Genomic DNA, 21,277 nt, shown 5'->3' on the forward strand with positions numbered 1-21,277 from the left:
TGAAGAAATGCACCGTGCCCAATGACAAACAACCAATCAGGGCCAGTAGGAGCATCTTAGCGCCGTCAGTCAACTCCTCATGAATGAACTGCTAAATGTGCCAACAGCGGAGAAACAATTCACCATCACAGTAAAACCATTTACTCACTGTTACCTGTGGCTGTGCTAACTAGTCTTAGCATTCATAGCAAGTTTTGCTGCCTTCCTGTTATCAAATGTACCTCATAAGTATTTTTGCTTACCGAATTCATTACTGGAAATATTTGGCTGTTCAAACAGGTTTTGTTTTAACTTGTTGAATGCAGAACAAAATTTGATGTAATCACACATATTCAGTAGAGTGAAACAGAAATTATTTCAATACTTCACATTTGAAAACATTTTTTTTTAGTTTGCATCACACATCACTCTGTGAACATTGCCATATTTCCAAGATGGAAAAAATACACATTAAATAAAATATACTAGCATTGAATCTAACAGTCTTAAAGGCGATTTCCCCTGCAATTTAACTATCTAGAGCAGTGCTTCTCAACCCTGGTCCTCACTGCCCCAGTTCCCTGCATGTTTTAGGTGTTTCCCTTCTACCACACACCTGAATTGTATCTCTGGGTGATTAACAGGTTTCTGCAGTACTTGATGGTCATGCAATCATTTGAATCAGGTGTTCTGGAATAGAGGCACATCTAAAACATGCAGAGCAGGGGGCGGTGAAGACCAGGGTTGAGAAACACTGATCTAGAGACAAGATTACATATTTAGCTGTTACCACCTTAGTAAAAAAGTATACTTTAGTGTACTAAATTTTAACACACTTTAGCATACTTTGATTGATGTACTTAAACTGTACTATTTTTAAACTTTTTTTGTGCTTAGTATATTTTAATAGTATTTAAATAATATTAAATTACAATTTTTAGTATACTTAGTATACTTTAACATACTTTTTTGGAACAACTTCAAGTTGTACTTGGTGTACTTTAAGTATATTTTTTTATGTACTATTTATTAGAGGTGTGACGATCGATCGGCCACTGATCATAATCGGCCGGTTTCCGTAAAAAAGCGTATGATCGGTGATCGCCGATCACGGTCTCTTGTTGCCGATCACACAAACCGATCACCTGCTTCTCATTTCTCAGCCTGCCTGTGCAGCTGGTCTCCTCTTTCCTTCACTCTGCGCAAACGCGCAGCAACAAATTCTAAGCGATGTGGAACTATAACGCACTGAGTGAATGGGGACGTTTGCGTGTTGCAGCGGAAAATTGAAGCACGTGGGGTGAAGCAGGTCAAAATGCATCAACACAGCGAATCTAATATGGCCAGATTTTTGCACAGCTTTTGGCTTTTAAAGACTATGGTCTTAAACTTTTAATCAGTTGAAAAAAATTGAGTGTAAATGCAGTTTTCAGAAAATTCCCTGCTCAAAAGTTTTTGTCTCTTGCGCTGATTTTTTTTCCTTTAACATTGTGAAGCTCTACTTAGAACCTTCTTAAGATCCAGTAGTGCAAAATGCAAATTCTTGCAATTTTTTGACTGGTCTTAAGATTTTGATCAGGAGTGTATTTTGTTCACTTAAAGTATACTTTTCTTTAATATATTAAGTGTATTTTGGTTCAATTATGTTTAAGTGTGTTTAAAGTTATAATTTCAAAATTGGTACAAGCATACTTTTAGTATATATAGGTAGTACTTAGTATACTTAAAATATACTTTCACAAATGTAAGTATGTTTGAAATATACTTAAGTATACTTTTTTTTAACCTGGGCAAAAATAAAATGTATGTCTTTTATGTGGCTAAAAGTTAGTTCAGTAGAAAGTGGCACTAATGTTCTAACAGAAATCAAGCGAAGGACAAACATACAGCACATATAAGATAGAAAAAAGGCCTGATGCTACATTGTGACTAATAAAAGGACTCGGGGAACTAAAATGTCCTTTTCAAAAGAAACTATGAATGGTTGAGACTTTACAGACGAAAAATGTTAAAAGTAATTAATAAAGAACACATCAATTTTCTGAATTCAATTTTCCTGAAAAGAAAACATTTGTTTAAAAATTATATCTCTAAAAAGGAACCAAACCATTTTCTGTTCCACTCCCACAGAAAAATTAAGACATGAAATTCATAATTATGTATGACGTTTTTCCTGTAATGACTTTCTGCAAAAATAAATTCAAAATAATAAATCTCAATTCCTGAGTTTTGTGACTGAGATTTTGAGACAATTGCAACTTAATTAATGTTTTTAGAAATATTTTAAAAGCTGGATCTTGTACTTTTTAGTTTTGATATAATTACATTTTATCTTCTAACAGGGGAATTAAAGTTATATTAAGATATTAACAATTTAATCCTTAGGTTTAGTTTTTACTTACAAATACCACTTTCTAAATATCACCATTTTTAAGAGGGTGCTTAAATATTGCAACATAACAAAAGCCCCATCTTTATACCAATATGTTAATAGGTTAATTTAAGATTTGAAATTCCAATTTGGTTAATTTGACTAATTCTTCTGTTTTGCCCCACATGTTATATTAGGGGGTTAAGGTTAGGACAATTCCAAGGACTACTTACCGACAGGGGACCCTTTGCAATTTTTCTTTCTTTTGTTCATAGAAATAAAATAAAAAATAGGGCCCTTTCAGTTACAAAATTAATCATTTTGTGTTTTCTAAAATTGTTTTTAGCAGAAAAAATTTTATATTACCACACCAAGACCAGAAAGCACACATCCATATTTACCCTGAACACACCGTGGATCTTCAGAAATGGTTCGTTCCTGCTTAGTGCACATGATGGTAATGGTGTTCAGCAGCAGTCAGTGGAAGACAAGAATGACCGTAGCAGTTACTATGCTACTAAAAAAAATTATAAAATCAGGTTTTCAAAGAAATAGAAAGAGGGAGAGAGAGAGAAAAAGGTAAGAGTGTCAATTTGCAACCCAGTTTTTCTCCGAGAGGTGGGTAGACTGAGATTATCAACCATTTAGCATAGCTACAGACTACTGTTTGCCTCCATAGCATGTAATAAATTAAGTAAAGAAATTACCAATATATTCACATATTTCACTTGTCCTTGTACCATTTTACCACATTTAACGGGTGAGTCAGTCAGCAGCAGCTCAAACCCACATCCTTCCTGACCTGTCCATTCCTGAATGAAATTAAAGCTGCAGTATGTAGCTTTTATAAAAACATATTTGTTAAAACTGTCATTATGTTGTGACAGTATGGTACGAGAGGTAATCTGTGAAAAATCTATTTCCTCTGCCTTCTCCCGGTGCTAGAAACAACCAGTCATCTACAGGAGAGTTTTAGTGCTGTCAATCACAATCTCATGTGGTGCTGCTCATCCTTCCTCCTCCTTGCTCTGTGTTATTCTGTAGTCAGCATAGCCTGTTGTGAATGCTCAGTCTAGTTAGCATAGCTACCAATGACAGCAGATAAACAGCTTTCCTGTAATGATAAGTTGTCTTTCCACCATTAGCAAAGTTAGCAACAAATGAAGTTGATGGAGTTAAACATTTATGTTTTTGAGGTTGATGCACTAGAGCGTCCTCCTGGTTCTGATTGTTTGTTTTGGCCGGAACGATGCATTACTTTAGTTAGGTTGATTCTGTTCTCCGTTGGTCACCGTTGAATTGTTTGGACAGAGTCAACACATCTGTTCAAGAGCTCATGATCCTAATATACATAAAATTAACTTACCATTCCAAGAAAGTAATTAACATAAAATGTAATAATCTCTCGTACAGCCGTCTTCTTTGTTGACATCCGTCATTTCTCGAATCATTACATATTTGTAAAAAAAACAACTGATTATTTTAGTTTAGATTTAATGGCTGAAGCAAAATGAAACACTGTGGATTTTTAATTATTACTATTTATGTTTTTCTTGAGTATTAAAAACAGAAACAAACAAAAGACAACACAGCTATTGTCTTTTTGTGTGTTTGTATTGAAACAGAAAAATCAAAAGAAACCCAACACAGATTAGTTTTCCTTATGTACTGTATTTAATATGATGGTTTATTCATGTTACTTTCTCTTGCCAGTATACGAAATCAGGCAGAAAATGAAATCATCAGAAACCTTATAGGTGCCAACATTGTTTGGATTGGACTGTATCGGGAAATGCTGTGGTCTGATGGCAGCGACTCTCTGTTTCGATACTGGGCAAATGGCAAGCCCAATGCACCATCTGGTGAACAGTGTGTTGCTGGATCATTTAGTGACTCTGGAAGATGGTCGGATGAAAGTTGCAGCCTGAGTTATCCATTCGTCTGCTACAAACCAAGTAATGTATTTTATAATTCCTAAGTTTACATCAGGAAATATTATGTTGGGAAGAATTATGTTATGTAACACAGAACAAATAAACGTTTTCTGAAAGTATAGCTTTTAACAAATTAAAGAAATTACAAAAACCCACATTTTACTGTAAAAACATTAAAATGTGTTTGGACACATTCCTGTTTAATTTGTTACTGTTTGTATTGTTTTTATCTTAGTTCCACCAAATGCAGAAGGTTTTACAGCTTCAACACAGGATGAGAGCAGCATCACTCTGCAGTGGAACAAGATCAACATCAACACCAGCTTTGTTCTCCTGTTTAATGGTGTGGAGACATTCATCAGAGCCCCAGTTGGAGATGGACCAGTAAACTACACAGTCTCATCTCTCTCTCCTGGAACAAACTACACATTCACTCTCTTCTCTGTTCTTGACAACATCAGGAGCAGTGGCATCAAAATTACTGCAGCTACTGGTAAGACTTTACATTTTATTAGGAAACAAATATATTTTAATGCCAGAAGTCAGTGAGTCTGTAGTCTCTTGGTTATTGAAAATGGTTTATTTGCTTTGGAGGGGGAAAGCGCACGACTCGTATACGTCCTCAGTCCTGGCTTGTTGACCTTTGCCACATCTTCCCCTCTCTCATATAATCCAGTTTTTTGTTTGACCACTTTTACAGTTTACTCTTAAACCTGCTCTGTAACAAGAGTATGAAACACGAGTCTCATTGAAGGACAGCAAAGTTTACTACAATTTTTTTCAGATAGAGACGGACCAGTGAACCACACAGTTTCATCTCTCACTGCTGGAAATAAATACACATTCACTCTCTTCTCTATGAGAACGTCAGAAGCAGTGTACATTTTAAGCTGTTAATGGTGGGATATAAAGACTTTAATTTATTCACAACCAAAGTAAACAATACTTTTTCCTCCAAAGACTTGAATCTCCCTTTGTCACTCATTGGCTATAATCAATGATACTCATAATAGGACCAAATTGTGCAATTTCAGGATCAACAGATAATATTTAAAGTTCCAGTTGTTTGAAAATGTATCAAAGTTTAGATCTACAGAAAACAGGACGGTACTCCATCTGTATGTCATGAGCCTACCCAGTTTTGGTATAAACTTGAGAAAACTCACTTTGTTCATGAATGTAAATATGAATAACCGGCACAGGGTCAAACTGTACAAGAGTTTCAACAAGAGATTAAATAGATTCACAAAGTAATTTCAAGGTCTTTCTGTTACTCTAACCATCCAATTCAATAACTAGCATTGCCACAATTTTAGAAGTATTTCTAAAACAAAGAGACAAGTTCTGAATATTTTGGTCGAAAAAATTTGACTATTTTTTCCAACTTGCTCTCAGCTCCTGTAAACACAGAAGCCTTCAGAGCATCAGATCAAGATGAGAGCAGCATCACTCTGCAGTGGAATAAAATCAACAACAGCACCAGCTTTGTTCTCCAGTTTAACGGATCAGATACATTCATCAGAGCACCAGATGGAGATGGACCAGTGAACTACACAGTTTCATCTCTCACTGCTGGAACCAGATATACATTCACTCTCTTCTCTGTGTTTGAGAACGTCAGAAGCAGTGGAGTACAACTTACTGCAGTCACTGGTAAGATACAAATACATTAATTTATTAACAACCAAAGTCAACAATTTTTCTTTGACATTAATTGCTGATGATTTTGAGAAGGTCACTTCACCACCAATGAACTGAAGACATAATTTAACTCATATTCTTTTCTTTCAGCTCCCCAAGATGCAGAAAGCTTCAGATCACTGAGACAGGATGAGACCAGCATCACTCTGCAGTGGGATGTTGTCAATAACAATGTCAGCTTCATCCTCCAATATAATGAAACAGAGTTGAATATAGCACCACCTGCTGGACAACAACCATTACTTCTGACAGTTTCATCTCTCACTGCTGGAACCAGATACACATTCACTCTCTTCTCTGTGTTTGAGAGCATCAGAAGCAGTGGAGTCAGCATTGCTGCAGTGACTGGTGAGAGATTTATTTTCATCAAAGTTTCAAAGGAAACTTTACATTAGTGATGTTTGTAAGCTGTGAACGAGGATCTGAATGTTTCACCTTGAACTTGGAGTTGGACACAGTCACTGACTCAATGCTGAATCATTTCTAAATCTCATTGTTGTTCTCAGCTCCTGAAAATGCAGAGGGTTTCAGAGCATCAGAACAAAATGAAAGCAGCATCACTCTGCAGTGGAATAAAGGAGACAACAGCACCAGCTTTGTTCTCCAGTTTAACGGCACAGAGACAAACATCAGTTCACCAGATGGAGATGGACCAGTGACACATACAGTCACATCTCTCACTGCTGGAACCAGATATACATTCATACTGTACCGTGTGTTTATGAATGTTAGAAGCAGTGCTGTAAACATCACTGTTGCAACTGGTAAGATAACTGTGACCTTAACATTAAACAATATTTGATCTATATCTCATTTCTTACACTTCAAGCATTTCAGTTTACCAATGATTTTATGGAATTTACTTGAGTTAAACATTTATGTTTTTGTTTCAGCTCCTACAAATGTCGAAGCTTTGAGAGCATCAGATCAAGATGAGAGCAGCATCACTCTGCAGTGGAATAAAATCAACAACACCAGCTTTGTTCTCCAGTTTAACGGATCAGATACGTTCATCAGAGCACCAGATGGAGACGGACCAGTGAACCACACAGTCTCATCTCTCACTGCTGGAACCAGATATACATTCACTCTCTTCTCTGTGTTTGAGAACGTCAGAAGCAGTGGAGTACAATTTGAAGCTGTTACTGGTAAGGATTTTAAGATAAGCCCTATGTGATTTTTAATGAAGAATTTCTGTATTGATCTGCAAATGGCCTTGTACATATTTAAAATTGATTGAGGACTATGAAGAGTATGCAGAATGACTAAAATGGATGTAGGACGGAGTGCTCCTCATTAATACAACATACATGAAATTGGTTAATTTTACATCAGCAAATTTTTTTAACAGCAGTCAAGAAGACCAAAAAGAAATTCATTATTACCATAGATGCTGAATATTTGTGCATTGAAGACTATGCATTTTTAAATTAGCTATAAAATCATCAGGTATACCAAACTTATCAGCCTACTAATAAATTCTTCCTCTATTTTAGCTCCGAGAAACACAGAGGCAGTGAGAGCATCAGATCAAGATGAGAGCAGCATCACTCTGCAGTGGAATAAAATCAACAACAGCACCAGCTTTGTTCTCCAGTTTAACGGATCAGAGACATTCATCAGAGCACCAGATGGAGACGGACCAGTGAACCACACAGTTTCATCTCTCACTGCTGGAACCAGATACACATTCACTCTCTTCTCTGTGTTTGAGAACGTCAGAAGCAGTGGAGTACAACTTGAAGCTGCAACAGGTGGGTAGTTTAATATGATCTCTATGTGATTTTAACAAGGTATCTCTGTGCAGTTCTGCAAATGGTGTTGTACATGACATGACATCAATTTTAATTGTAAGAACATATTTTGTGTGAAAAGTTTGGAAAAAATATCAATTTTAATGAATTTTTAAAATGATTCAATATAAGAAGCCAAATTCAGAAATAATGCACCTGCAGGTCAGTAAAACTGGTTGTGAAAACTAACACCATTCACACGGAAATTTATTAAACCAAGATATGGCTGGATTATTTTGGAAGACTTGGCAATGTTTAAAAATGATTTCTTTATTAAATTAAATCAAAGAATTGTAAGATTCATTGTTTAAAATTGATTGAAGACTATGGAGAGCATGCAGAATGACTAAAATGGATGGAGGATGAAACTCTCCTCAGTTCATAAACTACTAATACAGCAAACATAAAATTATCTAATTTTACAGCAACAACAGATGTTTAACAGCAATCAAGAAGACCACAAAGAAATTACCTATTTCTGCTGAACAGGTGTTGGATTGAAGACTATGCATCTTTAAATTAGCAATAAAACCATCAGGTATACCAAATTTTTTAGCTTACTAATTGATTCCTCTTCTTTTTTAGCTCCAAGAAACACAGAAGCTGTGAGAGCATCAGATCAAGATGAGAGCAGCATCACTCTGCAGTGGAATAAAATCAACAACAGCACCAGCTTTGTTCTCCAGTTTAACGGATCAGAGACATTCATCAGAGCACCAGATGGAGATGGACCAGTGAACTACACAGTTTCATCTCTCACTGCTGGAACCAGATACACATTCACTCTCTTCTCTGTGTTTGAGAACGTCAGAAGCAGTGGAGTCAGCATTGCTGTGGTCACTGGTAAGATATTGTAATTGTAATATGTTAATCTTTAACTTTCACCTTTTCATCTTTCTTAGATTCATTCTTAGATTAGAAATTGATAAGATATAACTACTTGTTTTGAATCTTTTAAAAATCAGATATTCAGATTTTTGGAAATCTTGTACCATCATCACAATATTTTTCGGAGGATAAAGATTGTGAAGAAATTTGACTATTTTTTCCAACCTGTTCTCAGCTCCTGTAAACACAGAAGCCTTCAGAGCATCAGATCAAGATGAGAGCAGCATCACTCTGCAGTGGAATAAAATCAACAACAGCACCAGCTTTGTTCTCCAGTTTAACGGATCAGAGACATTCATCAGAGCACCAGATGGAGATGGACCAGTGAACCACACAGTTTCATCTCTCACTGCTGGAACCAGATATACATTCACTCTCTTCTCTGTGTTTGAGAACGTCAGAAGCAGTGGAGTACTACTTGCTGCTGTCACTGGTAAGATACACATACATTAATTTATTAACAACCAAAGTCAATAATTTTTCTTTGACATTAATTGCTGATGATTTTGAGAAGGTCACTTCACCACCAATGAACTGAAGACGTAATTTATCACATATTCTTTTCTTTCAGCTCCCCAAAATGCAGAAAGCTTCACTTCACTGAGACAGGATGAGACCAGCATCACTCTGCAGTGGGATGTTGTCAATAACAATGTCAGCTTCATCCTCCAATATAATGAAACAGAGTTGAATATAGCACCACCTGCTGGACAACAACCAGTACTTCTGACAGTTTCATCTCTCACTGCTGGAACCAGATACACATTCACTCTCTTCTCTGTGTTTGAGAGCATCAGAAGCAGTGGAGTCAGCATTGCTGCAGTGACTGGTGAGAGATTTATTTTCATCAAAGTTTCAAAGGAAACTTTACATTAGTGATGTTTGTAAGCTGTGAACGAGGATCTGAATGTTTCACCTTGAACTTGGAGTTGGACACAATCTCTGACCCAATGTTGAATCACTTCTAAATCTCATTGTTGTTCTCAGCTCCTGAAAATGCAGAGGGTTTCAGAGCATCAGAACAAAATGAAAGCAGCATCACTCTGCAGTGGAATAAAGGAGACAACAGCACCAGCTTTGTTCTCCAGTTTAACGGCACAGAGACAAACATCAGTTCACCAGATGGAGATGGACCAGTGACACATACAGTCACATCTCTCACTGCTGGAACCAGATATACATTCATACTGTACCGTGTGTTTATGAATGTTAGAAGCAGTGCTGTAAACATCACCATTGCTACTGGTATGATAACTGTGACCTTAACATTAAACAATATTTGATCTATATCTCATTTCTTACGCTTCAAGCATTTTAGTTTACCAATGATTTTATGGAATTTACTTGAGTTAAATTTTTATGTTTTTGTTTCAGCTCCTACAAATGTCGAAGCTTTGAGAGCATCAGATCAAGATGAGAGCAGCATCACTCTGCAGTGGAATAAAATCAACAGCACCAGCTTTGTTCTCCAGTTTAACGGATCAGAGATATTCATCAGAGCACCAGATGGAGATGGACCAGTGAACTACACAGTTTCATCTCTCACTGCTGGAACCAGATACACATTCACTCTAATATCTGTGTTTGAGAACGTCAGAAGCAGTGGAGTACAACTTACTGCAGTCACTGGTAAGATACAAGTACATTAATTTATTAACAACCAAAATCAACAATTTTTCTTTGACATTAATTGCTGATGATTTTGAGTAGGTCACTTCACCACCAATGAACTGAATACATAATTTAACTCATATTCTTTTCTTTCAGCTCCCCAAGATGCAGAAAGCTTCACATCACTGAGACAGGATGAGAGCAGCATCACTCTGCAGTGGGATGTTGTCAATAACAATGTCAGCTTCATCCTCCAATATAATGAAACAGAGTTGAATATAGCACCACCTGCTGGACAACAACCATTACTTCTGACAGTTTCATCTCTCACTGCTGGAACCAGATACACATTCACTCTCTTCTCTGTGTTTGAGAGCATCAGAAGCAGTGGAGTCAGCATTGCTGCAGTGACTGGTGAGAGATTTATTTTCATCAAAGTTTCAAAGGAAACTTTACATTAGTGATGTTTGTAAGCTGTGAACGAGGATCTGAATGTTTCACCTTGAACTTGGAGTTGGACACAGTCACTGACTCAATGTTGAATCACATCTAAATCTCATTGTTGTTCTCAGCTCCTGAAAATGCAGAGGGTTTCAGAGCATCAGAACAAAATGAAAGCAGCATCACTCTGCAGTGGAATAAAGGAGACAACAGCACCAGCTTTGTTCTCCAGTTTAATGGCACAGAGACAAACATCAGTTCACCAGATGGAGATGGACCAGTGACACATACAGTCACATCTCTCACTGCTGGAACCAGATATACATTCATACTGTACCGTGTGTTTATGAATGTTAGAAGCAGTGCTGTAAACATCACCATTGCTACTGGTATGATAACTGTGACCTTAACATTAAACAATATTTGATCTATATCTCATTTCTTACACTTCAAGCATTTCAGTTTACCAATGATTTTATGGAATTTACTTGAGTTAAATTTTTATGTTTTTGTCTCAGCTCCTACAAATGTCGAAGCTTTGAGAGCATCAGATCAAGATGAGAGCAGCATCACTCTGCAGTGGAATAAAATCAACAACACCAGCTTTGTTCTCCAGTTTAACGGATCAGAGACATTCATCAGAGCACCAGATGGAGACGGACCAGTGAACCACACAGTTTCATCTCTCACTGCTGGAACCAGATACACATTCACTCTCTTCTCTGTGTTTGAGAACGTCAGAAGCAGTGGAGTACAATTTGAAGCTGTTACTGGTAAGGATTTTAAGATAATCCCTATGTGATTTTTAATGAAGAATTTCTGTATTGATCTGCAAATGGCCTTGTACATATTTAAAATTGATTGAGGACTATGAAGAGGATGCAGAATGACTAAAATGGATGTAGGACGGAGTGCTCCTCATTAATACAACATACATGAAATTGGTTAATTTTACATCAGCAAATTTTTTTAACAGCAGTCAAGAAGACCAAAAAGAAATTCATTATTACCATAGATGCTGAATATTTGTGCATTGAAGACTATGCATTTTTAAATTAGCTATAAAACCATCAGGTATACCAAAGTTATCAGCTTACTAATTAATTCTTCCTCTATTTTAGCTCCAAGAAACACAGAAGCTGTGAGAGCATCAGATCAAGATGAGAGCAGCATCACTCTGCAGTGGAATAAAATCAACAACAGCACCAGCTTTGTTCTCCAGTTTAACGGATCAGAGACATTCATCAGAGCACCAGATGGAGACGGACCAGTGAACTACACAGTTTCATCTCTCACTGCTGGAACCAGATACACATTCACTCTCTTCTCTGTGTTTGAGAACGTCAGAAGCAGTGGAGTACAACTTGAAGCTGCAACAGGTGGGTAGTTTAATATGATCTCTATGTGATTTTAACAAGGTATCTCTGTGCAGTTCTGCAAATGGTGTTGTACATGACATGACATCAATTTTAAATGTAAGAACATATTTTGTGGGAAAAGTTTGGAAAAAATATACATTTTAATGAATTTTTAAAATGATTCAATATAAGAAGCCAAATTCAGAAATAATGCACCTGCAGGTCAGTAAAACTGGGTGTGAAAACTAACACCATTCACACGGAAATTTATTAAACCAAGATATGGCTGGATTATTTTGGAAGACTTGGCAACGTTTAAAAATGATTTATTTATTAAATAAAAGCAAAGAATTGTAAGATTCATTGTTTAAAATTGATTGAAGACTATGGAGAGCATGCAGAATGACTAAAATGGATGGAGGATGAAACTCTCCTCAGTTCATAAACTACTAATACAGCAAACATAAAATTATCTAATTTTACAGCAACAACAGATGTTTAACAGCAATCAAGAAGACCACAAAGAAATTACCTATTTCTGCTGAAGAGGTGTTGGATTGAAGACTATGCATCTTTAAATTAGCAATAAAACCATCAGGTAAACCAAATTTTTTAGCTTACTAATGGATTCCTCTTCTTTTTTAGCTCCAAGAAACACAGAAGCTGTGAGAGCATCAGATCAAGATGAGAGCAGCATCACTCTGCAGTGGAATAAAATCAACAACAGCACCAGCTTTGTTCTCCAGTTTAACGGATCAGAGACATTCATCAGAGCACCAGATGGAGACGGACCAGTGAACTACACAGTTTCATCTCTCACTGCTGGAACCAGATATACATTCACTCTCTTCTCTGTGTTTGAGAGCATCAGAAGCAGTGGAGTACAACTTGAAGCTGTTACTGGTAAAGATTTTAAAATTACCTTTATGTAATTTTAAGCCAGCATTTCTATAAAGATCTACAAATGGTCTTGAACGTGTTTAAAATTGATTGAGGAGTGTGAAGAGGATGCAGAATGACTAAAATGGATGTAGGACGGAGTGCTCCTCATTAATACAACATACATGAAATTGGTTTATTTTACATCGGCAAAATTTTTTTAACAGCAGTCAAGAAGACCAAAAAGAAATTAATTATTACCATAGATGCTGAATATTTGTGCATCGAAGACTTTGCATTTTTAAATTAGCTATAAAACCATCAGGTAAACCATATTTTTTAGCTTTCTAATGGATTCCTCTTCTTTTTTAGCTCCAAGAAACACAGAAGCTGTGAGAGCATCAGATCAAGATGAGAGCAGCATCACTCTGCAGTGGAATAAAATCAACAACAGCACCAGCTTTGTTCTCCAGTTTAACGGATCAGAGACATTCATCAGAGCACCAGATGGAGACGGACCAGTGAACCACACAGTTTCATCTCTCACTGCTGGAACCAGATATACATTCACTCTCTTCTCTGTGTTTGAGAACGTCAGAAGCAGTGGAGTACTACTTGCTGCTGTCACTGGTAAGATACACATACATTAATTTATTAACAACCAAAGTCAACAATTTTTCTTTGACATTAATTGCTGATGATTTTGAGTAGGTCACTTCACCACCAATGAACTGAATACATAATTTAACTCATATTCTTTTCTTTCAGCTCCCCAAGATGCAGAAAGCTTCACATCACTGAGACAGGATGAGACCAGCATCACTCTGCAGTGGGATGTTGTCAATAACAATGTCAGCTTCATCCTCCAATATAATGAAACAGAGTTGAATATAGCACCACCTGCTGGACAACAACCATTACTTCTGACAGTTTCATCTCTCACTGCTGGAACCAGATACACATTCACTCTCTTCTCTGTGTTTGAGAGCATCAGAAGCAGTGGAGTCAGCATTGCTGCAGTGACTGGTGAGAGATTTATTTTCATCAAAGTTTCAAAGGAAACTTTACATTAGTGATGTTTGTAAGCTGTGAACGAGGATCTGAATGTTTCACCTTGAACTTGGAGTTGGACACAGTCACTGACTCAATGTTGAATCACATCTAAATCTCATTGTTGTTCTCAGCTCCTGAAAATGCAGAGGGTTTCAGAGCATCAGAACAAAATGAGAGCAGCATCACTCTGCAGTGGAATAAAGGAGACAACAGCACCAGCTTTGTTCTCCAGTTTAATGGCACAGAGACAAACATCAGTTCACCAGATGGAGATGGACCAGTGACACATACAGTCACATCTCTCACTGCTGGAACCAGATATACATTCATACTGTACCGTGTGTTTATGAATGTTAGAAGCAGTGCTGTAAACATCACAGTTGCAACTGGTAAGATAACTGTGACCTTAACATTAAACAATATTTGATCTATATCTCATTTCTTACACTTCAAGCATTTCAGTTTACCAATGATTTTATGGAATTTACTTGAGTTAAATTTTTATGTTTTTGTTTCAGCTCCTACAAATGTCGAAGCTTTGAGAGCATCAGATCAAGATGAGAGCAGCATCACTCTGCAGTGGAATAAAATCAACAACAGCACCAGCTTTGTTCTCCAGTTTAATGGATCAGAGACATTCATCAGAGCACCAGATGGAGATGGACCAGTGAACTACACAGTCTCATCTCTCACTGCTGGAACCAGATATACATTCACTCTCTTCTCTGTGTTTGAGAACGTCAGAAGCAGCGGAGTACAGTTTGAAGCTGCAACAGGTAAGAAAATGACCATAATTTCATAATCACAGTTCTTGAGTAATTGCTGAATTTTTTTTTCATATGTGATGTGCAAAAACATATTGAACAAGCAGTTTTAAACTTATCTAATGTGATGAAAATCAATGTTTTGTTACATTTATTTTTAGATATTACATTGAGACAACCAAGGCTACAGTATGAAAAGACTGCAAATAAGACTTAAATGCAAACATTGTTTGGCCATTTGAGCAAAATCATTTAATCTGGTTATAGAAAAGCCTTCATTACATTTGTGTACATGATATGATGGAAGCAGTTCTGGTGTTTGAAAATCAACATTTGAATCAAAGGCAAAACTCAAAATCAACTATTTTATGCATTAGCATTTGAACATAGCAGTAGGTTTTACTTTACCCAATTTGATATCTTATATTAGAGTTTTATAAAATATTGCTAGTTGATTAGGATTTTTTTTAAACTAAATTATTTTCTGGTTTAAGATTTTAGGACATGTTGTTTCATCATCGTCACAATATTGTTTTAGAATATTATCTTTTGGAGGATGAACATTTTGAAATAATTAAATTGACCTCCTTTTTCCTCTTTTGTCTCAGCTCCTAAAACTGCACAAGGCTTCAGGTCATCAGATCAAGATGAGAGCAGCATCACTCTGCAGTGGAATAAAATCAACAACAGCACCAGCTTTGTTCTCCAGTTTAAAGGCATTCAGACATTCATCAGAGCACCAGATGGAGATGGACCAGTGAACCACACAGTTTCATCTCTGACTGCAGGAACCAGATACACATTCACTCTCTTCTCTGTGTTTGAGAACGTCAGAAGCAGTGGAGTACAATTTACTGCAGTCACTGGTATGAATATAAAGTACAGAAATTCATGCACAACCACGGCAAATGGTTTTTCCTCCAAAATCTTGAAAATCAGGTTCAAACTTGGTAACGTCACACACGTCTTCTTTTTTATGGGACTACATTGCCTAATGTCACGTGCATTGAGGAAGTAACACTATGAGCCAGAACATTAATTTATAAGGGTAAAAAATAAATTAATAGCATTTGAATTTTAAAAATTTTAAATAAAAGCCAAGAGCAAACAGCCATCAAGCAGAATGTTGAACAATAAGTTTTTTAAACTTTAGTGTAAATAAATTCAATGTTCAATATAAACATATTAACAAAGCTTTGAGACAATCGTGGCTCAAATATGAAAAGACTAACGAGACTCAAATGCAAACATATAATTTGGCCATTTTAGCCAGTCTTTATTACATGAGTATGTATTTATATCATTTTGCAAAAAGCTAAATATTCTTAAATCTATTGCTCATTTAATGGTCCAGTCAAACTCTCTTCATTCAAACAGTAAACCTGAAAATCATCTGATCCCTGAACTTTATTTCATGCTTCAGCATTTGAACATGATAAATGTTTGTTTTACTTTAACAGATTTGATTTCTTATATTAGAATTTGATCAAATAACATTACTTGACTTGGAAATGTTCCTAATAGAATTATTATTTGTTTTATGATTGTGGAACTCTCATCATCACAATATTGTTTATAAATGTAAACTTTTGGAGGATAAAGGTTTTGAATAAATTATTTGACTTTATTTGTTTTAGCGCCTAAAAATGCCAAAGGCTTCAGAGCATCAGAACAAAATGAGACCAGCATCACTCTGCGATGGAATAAAGTCGCCATCAACATCAGCTTTGTTCTGCAGTTTAACGGCACAGAGACAAACATCAGTTCACCAGATGGAGACGGACCAGTGAAACACACAGTCACATCTCTGACCGCTCGGACAAACTACACATTCACCCTGTTCTCTGTGTTTGACAATGTCAGAAGCAGTGGAGTCAGCATACTTGCAACTACTGGTAAGATACTTAAATCTACTGGACACTTAATGGTGTGCAACAAATTTACTTTATTTTTCACATAAATTCGAATTTGCAGTGGTTTTAATGGGTTGCATTTCACTGTAGAACTTTTTGAATTATGAGTAAAACTAGAAAAGATTGACCAAAGTCTTATTTTGAAACACCTGCAATTATTATGTCTTTCTGTTCTTTCCTTGAAATTACAAGAAAATTAAAATATGAAATCACCCCAATATTGTTTCATTGATTTTCTTTTTTTCTTTTCATGTCAACAAAACCATTTTGCTTGAAACTTGAAACTTCATTGACCAACAAACAGGGCCAAGTGAGTAAATAAACATACTTTTTTAGTATTATTTTTTTTCTCCCTACTTGGACATTTTTTGTCATATAAAAATATTAAAGTTTGAATTTTTCTCAAAAACAAATATTGCATTACTGTTATCAATCTGCAATTTAATAGATTTATATTAGTGGATTATAAATGTATAATTTTTGTTATCAACAGATTATGTTTTGGGATTTAATCTGAGGTTGAAGCTTCCCAGGACAATGACGGAATCAGAGCTAGAAGATGCTTTGATAGAGGTGAGCTAGTATCTATTTTGACTTTTTTATATCTATTTGTGTCTATTTTAACCTTTTACTCATATATGTGTTTTTCAATCCAGCTCTTCAGAGAATATAATCTGCCGCCACAGTTTACTCTGAAAAATGTTTCTTCGAAATCATGAAATCACCGATGGAATCAAATTCTGGATCATTCATCTGCAACGTTCTTTCCTTTCCCTGAAATTGCATGAGGTTTATTTTATGTACTAATTTCATAATGCTGGGATGTTGTCATTTTACAGATTTGATTTTCTTTTGTGAGAAATTTTAATCTATTTTTGTTTACCAATAACTCAATTAAGAATATCTTCTATTTTCATTAATCATTTGTGTACATTTTTTTTTCTATGATTGTGTTGCCTCTATATACAGTTTTAGGAATCAGTGAATTGGTTACTTTTATTAAAAAATAGTCTTAGGCGAAACACTATATACAGAAGCTTGAAAAAACCTGAAAGAAAAAAGCTTAGATATGTGGTGATATGAACAAAGTAAAAGTAAGAAGAAGCAAAACTTTAGTCAGAACGGCTCCATTTAGCTCCCTTGGCCATTACGTGAATGTGAAATTCTGATCCCCCACCACCAGGTGGCGGTGTAGGTATTTACCACAGATTTCACAGAGTTCAATATTTTGGTCCCGACAGTGATAACCAAAAACGCGATGTGACATGCAGGTCGTATGAGGTAAAGGGAGTTCTTTAAAACTATTTGAAATGCATGCCAAAGCTGTACTCAGAAACCGTTTTTAAAACGGGTATTTCCTGTAACTCATTCCTTTCAGTGTATTATTGTTACCTCTGGTTCTTAGCGTCACGAACAGTTTCTCAGAAAGCTCAGCTGAACTCATGACAGATTTAGGAGACAGCATAACCCAATGTGTAAAATGTGTTCATCTTTGAGTTTCTGCTCCTTATTCTATTACTCTGAAGAACAGGTGGCACACAATTGAAACACTATTAACTTTATGCTTTATAATATGATTTAATTGCAAATAATTAATAATAGGACTCGGTGATCAAACCAAAGCTAAGCTCAGTGTGAAAACAGAAATAAAACCAACCTTTGTTTATAACATCTCTAATATGGAAACGTTAGTCAAGGTAATTAAAAATATTTTGAGTATATTTTAACACAAGGATTTGATGCAAACTGTTTGAAGTTAGTTTTTATTCTGTTTATATTCTGTCAACATAATTTTTTAATATTCTGTAAATTTATTAGATTTATGAAAATAAGGAATCCCCCCCAAAAAAATAAAAAATGCAAATTTGTCTCTTAGAAACTCTTAGATTATACCTGTGCCTCTATGGGAATTTTTTTTCGCAGGTTTTTTCAAATGTAGAACGTTTGAAAACCACATGAGGGTGAAATGCTTTTATTTTACCCTCACAAAACAACCTTATGCTTTTTATAAAGGGGCGATTGGTATTCCGGTCAGTGAAAAATGTTTTGTTTGTTTAGATGAAGAATGTAGTTTGTCAGGAAGTTCAATGTGAAGAACAAGGAAATGCTGGCTAAGATAAACTCAGATTTATGCTGAGATAATCTGCGCAGATTTGACTCTGACGTCGTCGTCTTGCTTGTTCACTCAACCAATGATGATTTAAAGCTTAATTTAAAAATGTCCTTTTTTGTTTGTTAATGTGTCTGTTTTCTGTTTCACTATAGTCTTCTTTCTTTTACATTTTAGAGAGCTTTATTGTGGAAAAACAATACTTTATTTGGATTTTCAGAGATACTTCATTGTTTAGATAATACTCATCTGTTTCTTTCTATGTTTAAATCATAATTAAATTTGCTGTTCAAAGTTGGTTGCCTGGTTACATTAGACTTAATTGTTCAATGTCAGTGTCATTATTTTTTCTCTGTTATTTTAAAATATTAACTACCTTCTATAGATTTTCTAAGCTTCTAAATAAAATATGTGTTCTTTCCTTCCACCTTCTTCAGCTTTCTGTTTGGATCTCCCAACTATTTCACTGCAACAAATGAAACAACTTCACCAGACATTATTTTGTCAAATTATTTCTCCCATGATAAAAATGTGTTTGACATTTTTTCTCTTTTCTACATTTTATAACGACTCAATTTATTTTGTTTTCTTCGAGATCGTTCTCACGCCACGGATTTAAGCATTTTTCCAATTTTGTACAAAGTTTCTTGTTCACCTCTGATACACCCAGAAAGCTGCAAAATAATCTGAATATTTCTACAGATGACAGGAACTAACTTTTATTAGAAGTTTGGCATTGAGTGAAAACAAGCAGAGTACAATCTCCTGTTTCCTGACCACCTGCTTGCATGACTTTTTAGTCTCACAAATTATAATATTGGAAATAGACTTTTGATTTAGAAAAAAAAAAAGCCTTTTACTGCAAAGTGAATTTCTATGAACTCTGGTGTTGTTTTCTTAGAACTATGCTCATCCTCATTCTTGTACTGTCAGATGCTGGTAACTGCCACACCCACCTCAAATACCTATAAACATGCTGCACATCTCAAGATTTTGTTGTACTTCATTAGCTTGTATAAGTTGTGAAATACATTCTTAGTGTTTGGATTTAGAAGATATTATCTGGATACTTTATTTTTTCTCAAGCTTTCGCTGATGGCTTACAGGCTGATCCTGTTTGGGCTCACAGGTTGGTATCTTATTCTGGCTTATGTGATTAGCACTTTCACCTCAGTATTGACGACGTACTCGATTCACTTAGGAAAGTCCAGAGCAGCTTTTTTAAGCATCCTTACAAGATCTTTAGCTTTTGTTCTGAAGCTAATATCCAAATTTTGTAGCAGATCATGTTTGATTCTAGGAGTCCCTTCTACCTCCTAACCTGTGATGGCCGACTATTCAAATGATGCCAAGACTTGCATGTACTTGTTTACTTTGAAGATGAAGTTGGCACTTTCAGGCATCTGGAAATTTTACCAGATGAACCAGATTTGTTTATTCTGTTCCTCTGATTTTGACCGACTTGTTTCCATTTTTCCAGGATGTCATTAAGTAAATAGTGTGTTTAAAATACATCCACAGATTTACCTCCGTATAACTCTAATATTGGTTTACAAATGTTAAAGCGTCCTCAGCTGGTGTTTCTCTAATAGTTTAACATTATAGTAACTTAAACTTGAAGACAACTACAAAAATCTATTTCTCTTTCATTATTCTGGCATTAAAAAAAAAAAGGATTTAGAACAAACTTAGAATTTAGCTTACTTTTTAGAAACTGGAGTATTCACTACCTAGACCAATACTACACCATCATCATTTAGAAACTGTGGCGTGCTCACTTTTAACCCAGAAAAGGAATTAGATTAGTCACTCTTTAGTTTATTTCATCAGAAACTGTAGAGTGCTCACTATTTAGATGCAGAGACCAGAAGAACAGTAGAAACTTCTGGATCAACATTGTTAAACTATTTTTCAAGCTCCTGTTCTTCCAACTATTAAGAGAGAAAAAAATTCTATAACTTTAAAAACCTTTTGACTCGTTATATCCTCTCTTATGCCCCGATTCAGAAAAATGCTGTGCACAAAGACTGAGATCACGCAGAGATAACAGCGTCACAATAATCAGCATTTATTCAAGACAGATGCATACTATCACCAGAAAAGCACATCACAAAACATCGGAAACCTCAGAGCACAAACAACACGAATTTACCTGAGAGAGAAAAAGACTAAAGATAGTAAAGCAAAGACGTCTTTGGAGAATTGCGAGAGCAAATCTAATTTGTTTCTCCTATGCAGAAAGTTTTATAGTAAAGGCGTATTCCTGTCTTTAAGTTTTTCAAATAAGGCGTATCTCTGCTCATCCAACCAGGAGCTGTTTAAAGTTAGAAACTCCCTGCAATTTGTTTACAAGATCAAACACCAGTTGTCATCTTTATCTAAACAAAGTGGAAGCAGAGCTTCTCCTGAACTCCTGCTGTTTTATGGCTTTTCACAGATCAGTGTGAAAAGCTGGAACTTCTCCTGATTGTTTCCCAGACAC

The 21,277-nt window shown here is 35.7% G+C and overlaps 2 protein-coding genes and 3 long non-coding RNA genes across 9 annotated transcripts in view; all 5 read left to right on the top strand.

The window, feature by feature from the left end:
* The window catches only part of LOC145548685 (C-type mannose receptor 2-like), a 49,753-nt gene that overhangs the window by 22,390 nt on the left and 6,086 nt on the right, over positions 1–21,277 (top strand). Inside the window, exon 5 of one of the 5 annotated variants that reach the window (XM_081599589.1) lies at positions 4,064–4,473. The exons of the other annotated variants lie outside the window; for them this stretch is intronic. Within the exon in view, the coding sequence (XP_081455715.1) occupies positions 4,064–4,328 (265 nt within the window). The 3' untranslated portion in view covers positions 4,329–4,473. Of the gene's footprint in view, positions 1–4,063; positions 4,474–21,277 lie in introns of those variants that run through there. 5 annotated transcript variants of the gene reach the window in all.
* Positions 5,686–6,743, top strand: LOC145548510 (uncharacterized). The gene is made up of 3 exons (XR_014084514.1): positions 5,686–5,937; positions 6,076–6,333; positions 6,492–6,743. It is a non-coding gene; the product is annotated as an uncharacterized LOC145548510 (long non-coding RNA).
* Positions 8,851–9,904, top strand: LOC145548519 (uncharacterized). Its single transcript, XR_014084521.1, has 3 exons — positions 8,851–9,099; positions 9,238–9,495; positions 9,654–9,904. It is a non-coding gene; the product is annotated as an uncharacterized LOC145548519 (long non-coding RNA).
* LOC103480796 (receptor-type tyrosine-protein phosphatase H-like) lies at positions 9,992–16,792 on the top strand. Its single transcript, XM_081599912.1, has 10 exons — positions 9,992–10,295; positions 10,434–10,691; positions 10,850–11,107; positions 11,237–11,491; positions 13,724–13,981; positions 14,140–14,397; positions 14,527–14,784; positions 15,381–15,638; positions 16,410–16,667; positions 16,776–16,792. Exons 1-10 carry the CDS (start codon positions 9,992–9,994, stop codon positions 16,790–16,792), a joined length of 2,382 nt encoding a protein of 793 aa, XP_081456038.1.
* On the top strand, positions 17,176–19,289 carry LOC145548737 (uncharacterized). The gene is made up of 2 exons (XR_014084742.1): positions 17,176–17,258; positions 17,342–19,289. It is a non-coding gene; the product is annotated as an uncharacterized LOC145548737 (long non-coding RNA).

Source organism: Poecilia reticulata, chromosome 18 (genome assembly GCF_904066995.2).
Source record: "Poecilia reticulata chromosome 18, P_reticulata-male-v2, whole genome shotgun sequence".
Taxonomy (NCBI): domain Eukaryota; kingdom Metazoa; phylum Chordata; class Actinopteri; order Cyprinodontiformes; family Poeciliidae; genus Poecilia; species Poecilia reticulata.